The following is a 16,361-nucleotide window of genomic DNA, read 5'->3' on the forward strand; positions in this document are numbered from 1 at the left end:
TGGGTTGCAAGCATTTGGAAATGTGGTAGAAAAAAAGGTTTCTGGGTTACAAAGGGCTCTTCCATTTGCAGATCTCTTTTTGACATCTGACTACTAAGCGAGAACATTTAGCGTGTTTGTTTTTGTGTCCCGTGTATGTGTGTGCATACTGCGCCGATCTTGTTCGAGACGTTTATTTATTCTTTCTCTCCGCCTCAAAATATAACGGATGCTTATTCTAGTACATGTTTCTCTTCAAAAGTGTGTATATCTCAACATGTGACGCCCTTTATATTTTGTTTTGAGCTAAGAAAAGATCCAAGTGACCTAAAAAACATTTTGTACCGCATCGTCGAAAAAGCGATGCATTGTACATCAACATCGAGGAGAGGGGGTCACTCAACAACACGATGCTACTGACTACTTGGGGTGTGCCTTCACATATTAGTACAACCATGGTGCCTTATCGGTGCTCAGAAGTTTGACCATCATTGTCCTTGGCGATCATTGATTGGGTGACTTAAACAATTGCATATATCCAAAAGATACCTTGCCATAAAAGATGGGTTGGTACCACCAACTTTTGGGTTGCCATGTGTTCAAATGATATGCAACGAATATATAACATACACACACACAAATGGATTTATTCGTTTTTGGATCGAAATAGAGTAACTTGTTTCAATTGAATGTCATGATTCTGGGCAAGACCTCCTGTGCTGGCAGTGAAACCAATCCATGCTTGATCACCGCCGAGATAAGCAGCAAGCTCAAGGTTGTCTTTGGTGAGTACGGGGACATAGCTTTCTTCTGTTACGGATTCCTTCAATGCGACCTCGATCAAGCCTCGGCCAATAAACATTCGAATACGTGCGTGCAGCCATGCACCGCTGTTCATGGCAGGGATACGCGATGTGTAACCAAGCGAGTTTTTTTGATGGGCAGAATTAGGTAAGGGTGGCTTCACCGCATGGATACTAATATGGTTGCCAGAAGGATCGTCGCAGCGATCCGAACTTTGTACATACATAGGTACACGAAATGAGCAAGGGTGTTGTTCCTGTTCCCAATTCATCTTAGCTCACCTTTGATATGTGTCAAATTCGATGGCCACGCTACATAATTATTGCAACAACAACAACAACAATGAATATACAGTAGTAGATTAATAATAAATGACCCTAAACGTACCTGTTCTTGATACCACCATAGCCAAGCTCGCATCCCCCTTAAGAAATAAATGAAATAATGAGTCCACCATTGTCTAATAGATTAGGTGTATATATATACCTTGGCCAATGGCTGTGGGCCCCGCTGATTGAATAACAAAGGCAAATCCATCTGCACCATCATAGGCTGATTTCCCCTCCTTGTTTGTAATTTTGAATGAAAACTCAATATCCAGCACAAGGGATTGTGTCACGTCGATCGGTTCTTGGCAATAAGCAGCACCACATTGATCTGGATCAGCCGTTGTCAGCCTGATCTCCTTCTCCGTTCCTGATGATGATGATGATGAGCGTATGCTAGCTGAGCCCACCGTATTGAATGCCGTGATAGCCAAGTTGCGCTCTATCATAAAGGATGACATTAGATTTCCCCTCCCATCTCCCATCTCCCATTGAACTTTACCTCGAATACATGATGCCATCATGTTGTTCACTAATCCACCCTCTTCACCACGTGCCCTCCGCCATTCAATGGAGCCTAAGTAATAATATCCATTCTTCCTTAGTAAAAGATCGTGACGACACCCACCAACACTAAACAAACCAGTCTTTCGGCCTAGCTTCTCACTGTCCTTGACATCTGTTCTCTTGACGGCATCCTCCAATTCCTTTTCCTCTTTCTTTCGTCGTTCCTTCAACAATTGCTTTCGATCATCATCCAGGTTCTTTTGCTTTTCTGCTGTCATATCATCCAAAAACTAAAGCGCCATGTGAGATGTCTATATATACATTCGCAAATGAAAAAGTCATTTTATGTACCTTTTGGAGTTTTTGTTCATCAACAAGGACACGTCTCTTTAGCACTTCAGGCCAATTCCTTGTATAACGTTTGGTCACATCGAAGGCTTCTTCAGCAGAAAAGGCGATACAGTAGTTGAGCTTCTTGCCCCATCCCTCGCTATATAACAAAGGCTGTGTGCTTGTATGTCAGCAGCTGCCCGACATAAAACAATCAACCCATGATTCTATTACCTGATCATAAGCCTCCTCTCCAGAATCACAATGCACCCATCTCCCTTTGAATTCGGAATATACTTCGGTCCAAACGTGGTCTACAAAATCCATAAGCATCATCTTTCTTCTTGAGGAATAGGGTGATCATTATTACCTGTCTTATCATACACAAGGCGTGCCTCGGAGCCTACCGCACGACAACAAAGCGTAAAGCACTAATGACATGATACATACTACCATTTAATAGGATGTTCCTTTTTCTCAAGAAGAATGACATACATTGGCCCATTCACCACATCTTCCACGGCGCGTCTCCAATAGCTTTCCTGCATCACTAATCATTCATGCAGTGAATTAATCGAATCGTGTCAATGGGATGGTGATGATGACGATGCTTACTTGTAACGAGCAAAGCGAGTAATGTTGTTACATGTTGTGCAGCGATAAAGCTCGACAATGCGTGCGCCATAACGTTTATCTTGTTCATTGGGCTCTGCTGTTCCTTGTGGCACCGTTTTGTCTGACTACAACAATGCAAACCCGTATTATGCAATTGAAGAAGGAGTGGCAAGGGGGCGGCGACGATGATATTCTTACCCCGCAGTAATCGCAAGGAGGATCATTGACCCAGGTGAAGAAATCATGCTTGAACCAATGTAAAAGACGTATAATGACTTGATCATCCAAAGAGGATTCAGGATCATCCCCATTCTCCACAGCACGTTCGGCTTCCTCATAAAGTCGATGAATTGGAATATGATCCATGGCTTTTTCCTGTGAATGACTATTGAGCTTTCTTGTTCTTTGGTACCTGTAGTATCCTCATTGCATTCTTACGAGTAGTTCTTTATCTTCATATTGTAATACACGTTGACCATACGTCTTTAGCTCTTCCAGAAACTTGTTGTCTTGTCCACCACCACTCAATGCGTTGCTCATGTCGAACATTGGGCCGAGAGATTGCATGAATGAACGTTGTTGCTGTTGTTGCGATGCTGGTTGATCATGTTGTCTAGAAGCACGTTGCTGTAAGAAACCAAACCATTGTGCAGTGAGGCGTGTTGTTATAGCGCTTATTTCGTCAGGCTCCATGGAGGCGTGGGTATACGTGTAAAAGAGAAAGGCGTTTATGGTTACACACAGCGAAAGGTTGCAGTTTATCGACATTGAAACAAAGAATATGGGCACCTACACCACCCCCCCAACAGAAGGAGGAGGGGCACTATAGTTTCTTTACTATGAACAATCATCTATTGTAATACAACATTGCTATGGAAAAAGTCTACCTATGAGTGGATAATAAAACCACGTGTTTTAACAATGATGCATTATCTGGATGATGATGGTGGTGCAACAGGGATCAAGGCAAGCATATGAAACCACCTTATTGGAGTTGTCATTGCGCGACGAACCATTTGGGACGGATGCATTTTTAACCACGAGCGGGCGGGATGATTTGATCTTGCTCGAACGCAGCGGTCCTTTTTTATCAGCTTTGCTTTTCTTCAACCCCCCAAATGTCATCGCCCATTAAGCCTCCACCACCAGACATTAGGTAAAATTGACTGATCTCCACCTTGCATGTATCCTTCTCATTGTCAATCGAATAGAAACACGCCAAGTTCACCTTTACCACCACCACCTTCGTCGTCGTCGTCTCCGTCGACTGCAACAGTACCCACCTCGTCGTCTCCTTCTTTACCTCAAACATTACCACCTCCACGCTCAATTACTTCCAATACCATGTCGCGTCCCACGTCGCAGCGATTGCCTTCGCCTAAATTGAGTGAGATCCCATTCCAAAGTACGGCTTCCAGTCATTCGTCGAGTGCTTTGGCAACGTCAGGTCCAGCATACAGCAGTCCTACGACTTTTTCATCCACTCAAAACGTGCCTAGTCTACCATCGCCGAGTGTTCTTACAGGTGCTTCTACTACAACGACAACTGAAGAAAGGATGGCAAGTGGGAGTAATAGTAGCAGTGCAGCAGTCCATACAACACAACTTCCATCGATTGCACCCCCGCCCACAACACCACCTCCACCACCACGCAGCTCAGCTGTGTCATCCATTTCAACATTGGTGGAAAATCATACACAGACTTCAGGAACAGCAAATGCTAGTGACGGTGGCCCACGTCTTACTTCTCAACCAACAACAACTCGTCAACCATCGCCAGCACCACCACCTCCACCACAACAACAACCTTCTCAAACGAATAATGATAGCACCAATTATCGACCACTCAATGTTCGTGACGCTTTGACTTACTTGGATCAAGTCAAAGTCCAATTCTCTGCCCGTCCGGACGTGTACAATCAATTTTTGGATATCATGAAAGACTTCAAGAGTCAAGCGTAAGTAATTGTTATTATACAAAATGGTATGCATGCATATTGATGGGTCAAATGATGATAGGATTGATACACCTGGTGTGATTGAACGAGTCTCCATTCTTTTTAATGGCCATCCGGAATTGATTTCAGGTTTCAATACGTTTCTACCTCCTGGTTATCGTATTGAATGTTCCATGGATCCTAATGAACCGGATATGATCAAGGTGACAACACCAGCAGGAACCATATTGAAACGCACCAATGCAGCAGCAGCAGCCACCATGGGAATGATGGATCCAAGACAACAACATCCTCATGAAATGTTACATCCAATGCAAACATCCCACCCTCATCATCATCCTCATCATCCACCACCCCATCCAGGTCATTATTATCAATCACCTTATGGTCATATGCCATCAGCAGCAGCTACACATGGTCCACCTACAACCTCTGCACCTTCTACTACTACAACTACTACTACAGCTACTACAACTGCATCTTCAGCATCTACCATTCCACCACCACCCTCATCTCTATCGCATCCTCCTCCTCCTCCGCATCATCATCATCATCATCATCCATCTTATATACCTGGATCCAGGAGACCAGGTCCGCCTTTACCTGCAGGATCAGCCCCACCACCACAACCACCTTCTTCTTCTTCTTCAATGCATCCATCTGAAGATCAATCCACCACAACCAATGGAAACGCTGCACATACTCGAAGAGCCCCTGTAGAATTCAATCATGCCATCAATTACGTCAACAAGATCAAGGTAAGATGAAAAAGATCTATGGGGTAGATACATGTATTAACTCAACTATGGTAGAATCGTTTTGCGAATGAACCTGATACATACAAGCAGTTTTTGGAGATTTTGCAAACATATCAAAAAGAGAGGAAACCTATTCAAGAGGTAACATCATGAGCGTGTATGTTGATGAAAGAAAGCTCACAATAGGGTGATTAGGTATATGCCCATGTCCAATATCTTTTCAACAGAGCACCGGATCTTTTGCAAGAATTCAAACAATTTTTACCTGAAATCACGGGTCAACCTGCTCCCGAGTTATTGGATGAATTGGATGCGTATTCAATGGGTAAGTTACAATGAAAGAGAGAGATGATGTATCATGTAACTCATCTCTATCATGTTGTTTAGGCTCCAAACGTCCCTATGGCATGTCACAAGGTGGTGGAATGTTATCAGCTGGAAAAAAGAAACGAGGAGGGGTATGTTATTATTGTTGAGAGGGATGTGCTTGGAGGATATTGATGGCTGTTATGAATAGGGAAAACGATCCAAGGGCCAAAGAGTGGAGGAAGAGATCATCGAAGGCTTCCCAGCATCCTCGTACTATGATCCAATTCGACCTACGGTGTCCAATGACGACGTGGAACTTTTTGATCAGATCCGGAAGCACATTGGCAACAAGCCTTCCTATGAAGAATTCCTCAAGTTGCTCAATCTTTTCACCCAGCAAATCATTGATATTGATGTCTTGTTGAAGCAGGCGGAAGGCTTTTTGGGAACGGATAAGGATCTTTTTGCTTGGTTCAAGAATACAGTGGCAGTCGATGTTAAAGAGCAGACCATTGATCAACCATCCGCCATTGTGCCCAAACCTGATCTTAATCAATGCACCACCGTCGATTCAAGCCCCAGTTATCGACTTGTGTCACAAGAGGTAACATCACGTGGCAGCATTTTGACATCCTATTCACACACACACTCTCTCTCTTTTTATCTCTAGTGGCAAAATCAACCATGCTCTGGACGTGATCAATTATGCTGGGAAGTGCTCAATGATGAATACGTCTCCCATCCTATCTGGGCAAGCGAGGATAGTGGATTTGTTGCATCCAAAAAGAATCAATATGAAGAAGCCATGCATCGTTGTGAGGAAGAAAGGTAAGAATAATTCATGTTTTGTCCCTTTGAGACGTATACTAAAAGGAGCATGTATTGTAGATATGATTATGATCTCAATATTGATGCCAATTTGAATGTCCTGGCGCTTCTTGAACCGATTGCTGAGAAGCTGGAGACAATGACCCCTGAGCAAAAGAGCGCTTTCCGATTGGAGCCTGGTTTAGGTGGACAATCTGTGACCATTTATGAACGCATCATCAAAAAGATATATGAAGAGGACCGTGGCCTTGAAGTGATCGACATGTTATACAGCAACCCTGCTCGTGTGGTGCCTATTCTTCTTCGCCGACTTACACAAAAGGATGAGGAATGGAGGAAAGCCCAGGTAAATAGCCCTTCATTCATGGGTATGGATGGCCTACAACACAAATGGATGCTCACATACATCTATAGCATGAATGTAACAAGACATGGCGTGAGATGGATGCCAAGAACTTTTATCGTTCTTTGGATTATCAAGGACATTCATTCAAGACCAATGATCGAAAGGCAATGAGTGGCAAGGTGCTTGTGGCCGAGATTGAGACGCTGCATGATGAAGCAACATCGTCGTCATCGTTGCATGATGATAAGGAGAACAAGAAATACCCGTTGCGATTTTCATTTGATGATGCTGGTGTATTCAAGGACGTGACGCGAGTGATTTTCTCTTATATTGAAAAGCAGAATGGATTCAACAGCAATGATCGCAGCAAGATTCGAATATTCATGCGTATCTTTATACCACTTTTCTTCCATGTTGAGGATACCGTACCTGAAGGCATGGATATTGAGTCTGACAATGACGAAGAGGATGATGAGGATGCACAATCCATGAACACGGAAGAATCGGATGGGGATGTTGTTGTCGGTCGATCACCGCGGGATCGGAGTCGATCGCCTTCCAGAAACAGAAAACGCAGTGGTCGATCACGCACAGACGACACGGATGTATCGGTGCAATTGTTGCGTGATGTTTTGACAAAAAACAGAAAAAATACACCAGCAGCAGCGGATGACAATGATCATGAGAATACGCCATCATTGGATCAAACCATCAAACGTGAAGACACAACATCAGCGGACGAATTTGAATCGGTCACAAATGGAGGTGGAGGAGGAGGAGGAGGAGGAGGAGCAGGAGAGCCAATGACACGTTCACCTCAAGAAATTGAACCTCCCAATGGCACTCAAGGAGGCGATCGTTTATTCGCTGCTGCCACAGCTCCTGGTTCGGAAGGTCGTACCATCTATACGTTCTTTTGCAATACGGCATTCTATAGCTTCTTTAGGCTGTATCAGGTATGCATCTCTTTTAAAAGGACTTGTCCTCCATGTGTATTCTAATACGGGCTCTATATATAGATGATGTATGAACGTCTCGCCAAAATGAAGCGACTGGATGAAGAAATGAGGAACAATCCTGACAAGGGTAAAAAAATGAATGCCGTTGCTTTGGAACTTGGCCTCTACAGTAGTCGATTTGATGGTATGTGTGTGGGGGGGGATATACACTTTTATCGCTTGCTAACATATCCGGTTTCTAGATGTCAACATATCCAATGGCTATTACAATGCACTGCTGGATCTCATTGATCGATTATTTGATGGCGATCTTGACCAAATCATGTTTGAAGAGAAGGCACGATACCTCTTTGCTACTGAAGCCTATGTCCTCTTTACAATTGACAAGTTGGTCCATTCGATCATCAAGCAGGTATGAGTTTGGAATTACAAAGGAAGAGGGGCATCCATGCTTATCAGCTCTTTTTATAGATGCAAGTGGTAACCATGGAGGAGAAATGTGTTGAATTGGTGGAGCTTTTACGTAGCGATCAAAGTCGGGATACGACGAGTTCACAAACCATAGCAAGCTATCGACAACGGGCGGAACGAATTGTGGATGATGATGAAAATTTATACAGGATCAACTTTGTAAGTGTGCTTGTCTTTTGTATGTCCCTTGTAACTCACGGTGGGTGTATCTATAGAATACGGAAACGCACAGGATGACGATCCAACTATTAGAGCGAGATGATGATGTACCTGAACAAGAAGAAGGCAATCGTATGGATTGGACAAATGAAACCCAAGCGACTACCGTCACTGAATCCAAACGAGAATAATAATAAACATGATTTTTTTTTCAAAGAAATGGAATAGAGAATGGTTTTATATATTGCGACGAGAATAAATCTATGATGAACCACTGCTAGCGTACCACCGAATGGTCTTGTCGGAAGATACTGATACCAGCTTTGTACCTTCTGAATTCCATGCCACGTTCCAAACCTAGAGAGTTCAATGAGCATTAAAGACCAAAAAAGCTGTTGTTTTTCCTTATTTACCTCGCCTTCGTCACCCTCGTGTGTCTCAATAACCGATCGCATTCCCAAATCCCATACTTTGACCTTGCCATCTGCAGACCCACTTGCAAGTTGCTGTTTGCTGATATCAGGATTTGCTGCAACGGATAGAATCCAACTTGTGTGACCCGTTAAAATAGATGCAAGTTGACCATGCTCTACGTCGTATACGTGTATACACTTGTCGTCACATCCACTGATCAAGGTACGATTATCGGATGCAAACGTCAATGATCGCACTGCCATGGTATGATCTACAGACATTCATAGATGCGTCAGTCGCTGCCCACTAGAAGGAGGAGCCAAAATGAGTTTGTCTACCTGAAAATGTATGTGCCAATTGACCCGTCTCGGTATTGTATACATAGATGCCACCATCATCAGCACCTGCAGCTAAGAATTGACCATCAGGGCTCTATATAGACCATCAATAAATGAATGATCATGCTATGGAAAAGATGATGATAACTTACATAGGCAATGGACATGATGAATCCTTTTGCAGAAAAAGTGGTTGTTTTCTCGCCCGTTTCGATATTGTAAATGTGAATGTTGCCAGAATGAGAGCCTGTGGCAATGGATTCTCCATCAGGGCTGAATCGTGCGCTCCATGTTTGTCCTGGGTCGCCCACGATCTTTTTGACCAATGTGCCATTGTTCTCCAAATCCCAAATAGCAATGATAGCATCCAATGAAGCAGTAACAGCTCCTATTCAATAACACGTTTTAGTCTTCAATCATCCATATTGAAGGTGTTGCCGGCCATTACTTGATCCATGCGTATCCACAGACATGACACCCAATGCATGTTCTTTTAACTCGTACTTGAACTCGCCAGTGCTTGCGTCCCTGAAGTTGTACATAGACGTCCATGTCAATAATAAAACGAATACATCCTTGATATCCATGTATATAAACCTACCAGCACTTTACTGAAGCATCGAGTGAACCACTGACGATCACATTGGCCTTTTTGCTCCATGCCACAGACCAAATCTCCTCATCGTGTGCTGATCAAAAGTTCCCTGTCAACCAATCGATATTTGTAGCTTCGAATGCTCGGTGCTCACCATTGTCGTTTACTAATGTAGGAATGTAGGTAACGGGCTATCAAAGATAAAGTGAATAAACGCGTAGTGGAATAGGCGTGAGATATCTACCATGCTGACAAGTTCAACAAGCGAGAAAAGATGCTGCTGAATGAGCCAAGTTTATGGTGATTTTGGCATAAGGGAAACCCCGCACACCCCAATGTAGCCTCTCCATTGAAGAGAAGTAGGTAGCTGACATCAACAATTGAAATTAGTAGCAAGGGATGGGATGATTGCACAGCATTCTAAGTAATCAAACCTAGCATTTTATGTACTGCCGTCTGCTTGTTTGCATGCTAATCCATATACTTTGTCCCCACAAGCAGGCATTCATATGCAAGTATCAGCATCATATCGCAATCTTGTAGCGCATTTATCTATCGTTGGTGTTCCCAAGAAGTACATAAAAGTGTAGTTTACAAAGAAAGGGAGATAAAGATAAAGATAACGGGAATAGCTAGTAAAGAAAGCCAATAAAAGAAGGACCAGCAAGAAAATTGGGAAGGAATGTTGCCAAAGGATGTAACGGATGCTTATTTGGTTCGGGTAGTATCCCCATGTACGGGTGTTGCCATGGGTTCGTACCAGCAGTAAATGAATGATCATCATTGACGATGGGCGGAAGCTTCATAGCAACAGGATCCAGATGGCTAGCATATGTAATGTAATGCTGTTTATCCTTGTCATATCTGTATGGCTTGCTTTAGGTATGGTAGGTCCTGGTGTTGGTAAAAAGTCATGTGATATTAGTATTCATAATATACTTGATCCTCCATCATCAACTTACCTTGTATTTTTGTTCAAGTATTCCCCATGAAGGGGCACAAAGGCAGGGTGATGGCGGTGGGGCTGTCTCTTGATCAGAGCAAGTGGCACTTGTGTACCTCAACGTACATTGAGGACCTTTTACCAGCATGTACTTGGTCTCATGCCAGCCAACAAGCGACCAACGACAATGGAAAAACGAGTAAAAAGAGCACGGTAAGACAATGAGGTGGTCAACTACATTCAAAATGGTTGCATTGAGTATGATAGATGTGACGCTAATGAATAGGCGATACGAACCCTCGGCAACTTTTGAGGTGAATGATGGCGACTATGGCAAAAAGGAATGAAATTGGGACATTTTTGGACTTCCATATTGTTGTCGTTCTGCCATGGTGATCAGCTGATTAAATATGACCTGATTGCTTTCATTCATACTTGTTTGCAAACGTAATCCTGTGGCCAAGGTTTCCATGTTTTGTTGCATGTCGATCAATACTGAATCCAATAGATGCAAGGATTAGCGTTGACGTATTTGTAGCAACCACACCGGCCAGATGCGATTGATGTCACCTGCACGTGGTACATTAGCATTAGCATCAGCATCAGCATTGGTATTATTATCATTACCTTGGACCATACATGGCTCCTCTAGCATGCCAATAATTTGATGCCGTAATAAAGAGGCGAGATAACGCCCGAATTCATCTTCAGGCACTTGAAGAGGTGCACCTGCGTTACAACCTGCGATGGCAAGTCGCCTCCAAAAATTTCGGGCCAACTTCTTGTAATGGTACCAGCTTTGCATATGCATCTTGTGAGGTAGCTACATCAAAAGGAATATAAGTAGGTGCTTCATCCAGCAGGATGGTTTGGTTTTACCTTTGAAAAAGAAGCAAAAGATCACAACGACAATAGTGACAGGTAGTGCATACCTGATTAGCTGCATTAACAGCTTTAGCAGATATGGCATACGACGTACTGTCATTGTGAATTTTGAGTTTCTTGCTTGTTGTTCAGAATAAGGTAACATTTCGAAAGGATGATTCGCTTGTAAAAGCCAATCATTCTTCCAATGGATCTTGTGCTTGTATCGCCTCATAGGCCCCAACATTTCTTGTCGATATCATACAGGTTCAAACATTGTTGCAACGCCAACGAAGCGATCGTTACGACACAAAAAAGATCATCCTTAGCATCTTGTGGCGTCCCATGGTTGTCCATTCGTTCATATACGATGGTAGGTAATGACAACCATCGTTGGATAAGAAAGATGAACCGCTAAATACCATCGCATATGAGTACATGGATCGCTCACAAATGGGACCATTCCACCATGGTACTTACCAAAGACTTTGAAGGCGTGAGCAATCAAAGAGTGATATGATGGAAGAAAGAGATACGTGAGAGTAAAATGGTGGGCGACAACATTCATCTTGCTCATATGTGCAGAGTGGGCGTGGGTATTTATGTGATCACAAAGAATGACAAATGGCTGTTTGGAATAGTGAAGAGCTGATAGATTGTTGGGGTATCTCGAACAAAGAAACTTGGCGTGATCGATTGTTCATTCATAAAATCATGATTCAAGATAGACAAGGTGGCAAAATCCATCATCAAACAATGACACCCATCTTCTATCACAAATCACTCTGTGTCCCCTTATTCCACGAAAGAAGGCGTTTGTGTGAGTGTGCGTTCCATAAAGTCGATGACAACTTCATTGTCAATGTTCCATGATACGTGCCATGTGAGTGGTATACATAGCAGCTTCCGAGGACTTGGGCCAAGACAGATTTTGTTGACAGCTTTTGGGATGAGTGGAGCACATATCCCTTATCATCAACAGCACATCCTCAATCGTATCCAGCATCCAATGCTCATTTCCAACAAGTACAACGATGATCCAGCGTCATCCACATAGAAGAATGATAACCCCCATTTGCTTTTGATCCACCATCGTTTCCATCCACAATCCTTCCAGCAACCCACTCACAGCTTCTTCTTTTGTTGCATCATATGAACGTTGTATTATTGCTCGTAGATGATCTTTACAAGTGGGGGGATGATACAAGATAGCGGGAGAAGACTAGCTGGAGCGAAAAACGGTATTCAGATATACCAGATCAACAAACCTCGCCTGTCAACAATACCTCGTAAGCCGTCTCAGTTGTTGCTAAGTTGGTTGATGCGTAATGTAGCTTGACCTTGACGACAACCGTCGAATGGAGAGTGCGTGGACGATCAAAGGAAGATAGCTTTTCAAGTCGACAATTCCGGCCATGTTCCTTGTTGCATCACAGAGTGCTGATCAATGTCAAAGCTCATACGTGTTGTGCATGCCTTTAATGGGTACGTTCCTCTGGTGGTGTTGCCATGGCATCGTGGCAAAAGGTGCGAAGGTGAAGCAAGGCTGAGTCGGTAGGCCCCTTTTCGATACTGAATTCTTATTCTGGTTCACAAGCAGTCAATCTTTGCGATGGAGGCACATAAACAATATCTATGAATGTGGGTCGATACATAATAAAACAATGGATTTCCTCTTTATCTATGTTTTTTTCGGGTCAATGGATCTAATATGGAAATGGACAGTGGAGAAATAGACGTGTGGCGGACATAGGCATGCACGTCCCTCCGCATCGGGATACATGCATTCGTGTTACAGAGGGAGGTGTCAGTTTGCATGATTGCCATGACAACGCTATTGTGTTTCCCATCCCACTTGCCCACACTATGCAAAAAAAACGACGTCTTTAGGCAGCAATTAGGCTGTATAACGCGCTGACGCGGTACGCGCTGAGTATAAAAGGAAATTGGACGAAAAAGCGCGTAAAGGACCCACGAAAAAAAATCGCGCTGGGTCTGAAAAAATTGCGCGTTCCCCCCTCTCGGCTATAAAAGAGCGCCTTTTTTCTCTTTTGCGCAGTACGCTTCTTTCTCTCTTTTCGGGAAGGGGATCGAGGTTAAGTGATAAGAAGGGTTTTTTCCCCACCTGATCTTACGCGGAAGTGATGGTGGTTTTCCCATAAGGAGGGTTAAGGCTTCAGGCTGTTGGAGTGTTGCGTTATACCAACAAGTTCTGCTTGCCGCCCCTCCAAAAATATTCAAAAGCAAATGATAATACACATAATGATTACCTTGTAATCACCCACTTGCTCTCTATTATGAGCACTAAACATCCTCTTGGATGCTAAACTAAAACCCTGCATGCTGTATTGTTAGGGGTCATTCTCTACGCGTGTTCTTGACCATTTGTATCTATGTACTTGGTCAACTTTGACGTTCTTTCTGGGGGGAATAAGTAATAAAGTCGGCTGCAACGCGTAAAGATCATGTATGCTTCCTTCGAAGACGATCTTTTCTCTTATCTTTGACACAATGAGCGCACGATCTCCCAGCCTGATCTCCTGAACAGAGATCGAGATCGTCGTGAAGGTTTGAAAAGGAGGGCATGGATCACTACAAGCTCTTGGACTTCCTACCCAGTGCTTTGGTTTCCCCGTTATCTATATTTTAGGTGTCCGTGCACCGATAAGAGCTAAACCAAGTGCTGTTACCGAGCAATGGGATGATCCTTTGATATGATTCCCCTAGCAGCTAATGCTTTTACAATAAAAACCAATGCCAAATGGCCTTTGTATGCTACCTAGATACTTGTATTTGGGGCACAGGATACCGATGAAGCATCCACACAAGGTTCCTTTAGACGCGTTGAGCAGCTTTGTTTTAATAAACGTAGTCAACATTTATATCCTAGTTGTTTAATAATGATGCTGGGGCATGTAAACTTTGGGCAAGCGATGTGTTGTTTTATTACTATGAGTTAAAAGAGGGGTGGTTTGGTATCTGCATCATGTTCGTACCTATAGTCACGTCATTGGAGGAGATAGCTATGTATGTCAAATAATGAATACGTGATCCATCAACCTAGTAGGCGTTACCTACCTACAGGAGTCAAGTACCACAATGATGACCACAACAATGAAAGTAGGATAATAATGAACATCACTTGTCAGCTCTAACCATAGACACCCAAGAAGGCAACAACCATGGTACTTACCAAAGGCCTTATTGATTATGCATGCAGTGTAGTTGGGCGGGAGAATGGGCGTGTATTGTCCAATCAAGGGCAGGCGACACAAAAAGTACCTTGTTTTACTCCACCTTACAACGACGACACATGAGCGATCTCGAGTCAAGCCAGCGATCAACCATCAGCTCCAATGTTCGCCTTAGTGGACCTAGGACCATGTCGTCTCGTACGAATAGAGGATTGCGTAAATATGACAAGCTAGCAGCAACATGCGATTGAATTGACGGCTGATCGATGGTGCCCATAGACGATCTTATCAACAAGTCCTTTCAAATCCATACATCGACTCCCCTTCGTGGCTTTCTTTCCGGAAGGCGCAACCTTTATCGCTATGAAGAATCACTCACCACTACACTTTGCGATGGTTTGCTGTTGAAACCAGCGTCTTCGAGCGTTGCGTCGACAGCAGGCGATCAGAATATCAAGGGTGTATTGGATTCGGTGCACATGGAAACGTTTACTATTCCTGGTTGGCCTTCATGTATGTATGGATGATGGTTGATACAAAGAGGGTGATGTTGGTGACTGATCTCTATTGTAGCAAAGCCAGGCGTAATTCTTATTGTCAAGACCCGGATGCACAAGGCAGATAGACCGATCGAGCACCAATTTTACATGATACCAAGCATTGGGCAGGAAGATGATTTATCAGGTAAATTATCAATCATGAGCAAACAAAGGATCACATGATCTTACATGACTTGAAAAAGGTGTTCTCGCTTATTATCCAATCTTATTATCCAAATCAAAATACAACGTTGGCAGCCATGTCACCAGCTGGTTTATGAAGCATTTCGATTGTCGTATGGAGCCTATGCAGATATCATCAAGGAACCTGGAGCAAATAGTGGAATTGTGGTTCGAAGGACTCGGTGATCTTCCGCCAACAGAATTGGAGCGTGTCAAAGTGGGAACACATACTGTCAAACAACAGCTGGAACTGGTGTATAGCGTACCTCAAATCGATACCTTTTCCGACATTTGCATCACTGTACAAAATGAAGATTTGCTCGGCATTTATAGCATGTAAATAGGAATGTGTATCCATGGTGACGATGTGAGTGCTCATTTTGATATCATCATCCTATAGGATCCGAGACAATGACAAAAAGATCATGGACTCCCTACACGAACATGTGTTCCACATTACTCGGGTCAAAGTGACATCGCTTCCACTGACACGGATCGGTACCCCATTGGTGTTGATGTCACATGAAGGAAAGATAAAGGTTGGTTTGAAAGCATGATGAGATGGGGTATGGTAACTAACTTATATATATATATATATATATATATATCAAGCTTATTAATAACTCACGGGCGAAGGATCTCAGGATGGTATTAGAGTGTTTATGTGATTGGGCATCAATGTCATTATTGTAAGATAGCATTATCATACGTTATGTGTATATAAAGAGGAGCAAAACTTGTACCACCCTAAATCTCACCTGAGAACTTTTTCGGCACTCACATCATGGGAGAGGAGTAGAAAGGAGCTAATGCTTTAACTGTTTTTTTCTCTTTTTCTTTTTCCATTATCAGTGCTTATGCGTTTGATATCGCACGAGTGCTTTAACTCATAAACACCAACCCACTACAACATACAACACATTGACCCAATCTCTATTCATT

General features: G+C 43.2%; 5 protein-coding genes across 5 annotated transcripts; 2 read left to right on the top strand and 3 right to left on the bottom strand.

Annotated features, from left to right (window-relative positions):
- Window positions 1-625: 625 nt before the first annotated feature.
- On the bottom strand, window positions 626-3,254 carry O0I10_006382 (uncharacterized protein; the record flags this gene model as incomplete). The annotated part of the gene is made up of 13 exons (XM_058486410.1): window positions 626-995; window positions 1,065-1,094; window positions 1,171-1,207; window positions 1,270-1,551; window positions 1,612-1,686; window positions 1,753-1,906; window positions 1,968-2,120; window positions 2,181-2,260; window positions 2,317-2,377; window positions 2,442-2,496; window positions 2,562-2,686; window positions 2,760-2,936; window positions 3,000-3,254. 13 exons carry the CDS (start codon window positions 3,252-3,254, stop codon window positions 626-628), a joined length of 1,854 nt encoding a protein of 617 aa, XP_058342767.1.
- Window positions 3,255-3,679: 425 nt separating this feature from the next.
- O0I10_006383 (uncharacterized protein) lies at window positions 3,680-8,540 on the top strand (the record flags this gene model as incomplete). The annotated part of the gene is made up of 14 exons (XM_058486411.1): window positions 3,680-3,717; window positions 3,773-4,519; window positions 4,581-5,277; window positions 5,332-5,418; window positions 5,473-5,602; window positions 5,665-5,735; window positions 5,795-6,190; window positions 6,257-6,414; window positions 6,475-6,760; window positions 6,829-7,716; window positions 7,780-7,903; window positions 7,962-8,131; window positions 8,191-8,349; window positions 8,406-8,540. The coding sequence occupies 14 exons, from the start codon at window positions 3,680-3,682 to the stop codon at window positions 8,538-8,540; spliced, it is 4,086 nt and encodes a 1,361-aa protein (XP_058342768.1).
- Window positions 8,541-8,610: 70 nt separating this feature from the next.
- O0I10_006384 (uncharacterized protein) lies at window positions 8,611-9,943 on the bottom strand (the record flags this gene model as incomplete). Its single annotated transcript, XM_058486412.1, has 8 exons — window positions 8,611-8,706; window positions 8,763-9,034; window positions 9,102-9,195; window positions 9,254-9,489; window positions 9,550-9,629; window positions 9,703-9,790; window positions 9,851-9,887; window positions 9,941-9,943. The coding sequence occupies 8 exons, from the start codon at window positions 9,941-9,943 to the stop codon at window positions 8,611-8,613; spliced, it is 906 nt and encodes a 301-aa protein (XP_058342769.1).
- Window positions 9,944-11,156: 1,213 nt separating this feature from the next.
- O0I10_006385 (uncharacterized protein) lies at window positions 11,157-11,450 on the bottom strand (the record flags this gene model as incomplete). The annotated part of the gene is made up of 2 exons (XM_058486413.1): window positions 11,157-11,209; window positions 11,267-11,450. 2 exons carry the CDS (start codon window positions 11,448-11,450, stop codon window positions 11,157-11,159), a joined length of 237 nt encoding a protein of 78 aa, XP_058342770.1.
- A 3,366-nt stretch (window positions 11,451-14,816) lies between these two features.
- On the top strand, window positions 14,817-16,112 carry O0I10_006386 (uncharacterized protein; the record flags this gene model as incomplete). Its single annotated transcript, XM_058486414.1, has 6 exons — window positions 14,817-14,913; window positions 14,977-15,210; window positions 15,271-15,381; window positions 15,440-15,755; window positions 15,820-15,958; window positions 16,032-16,112. 6 exons carry the CDS (start codon window positions 14,817-14,819, stop codon window positions 16,110-16,112), a joined length of 978 nt encoding a protein of 325 aa, XP_058342771.1.
- Between the last annotated feature and the right edge of the window lie 249 nt (window positions 16,113-16,361).

This window comes from Lichtheimia ornata, assembly GCF_029851405.1.
Source record: "Lichtheimia ornata isolate CBS 291.66 chromosome Unknown scaffold00028, whole genome shotgun sequence".
Classification (NCBI taxonomy): domain Eukaryota; kingdom Fungi; phylum Mucoromycota; class Mucoromycetes; order Mucorales; family Lichtheimiaceae; genus Lichtheimia; species Lichtheimia ornata.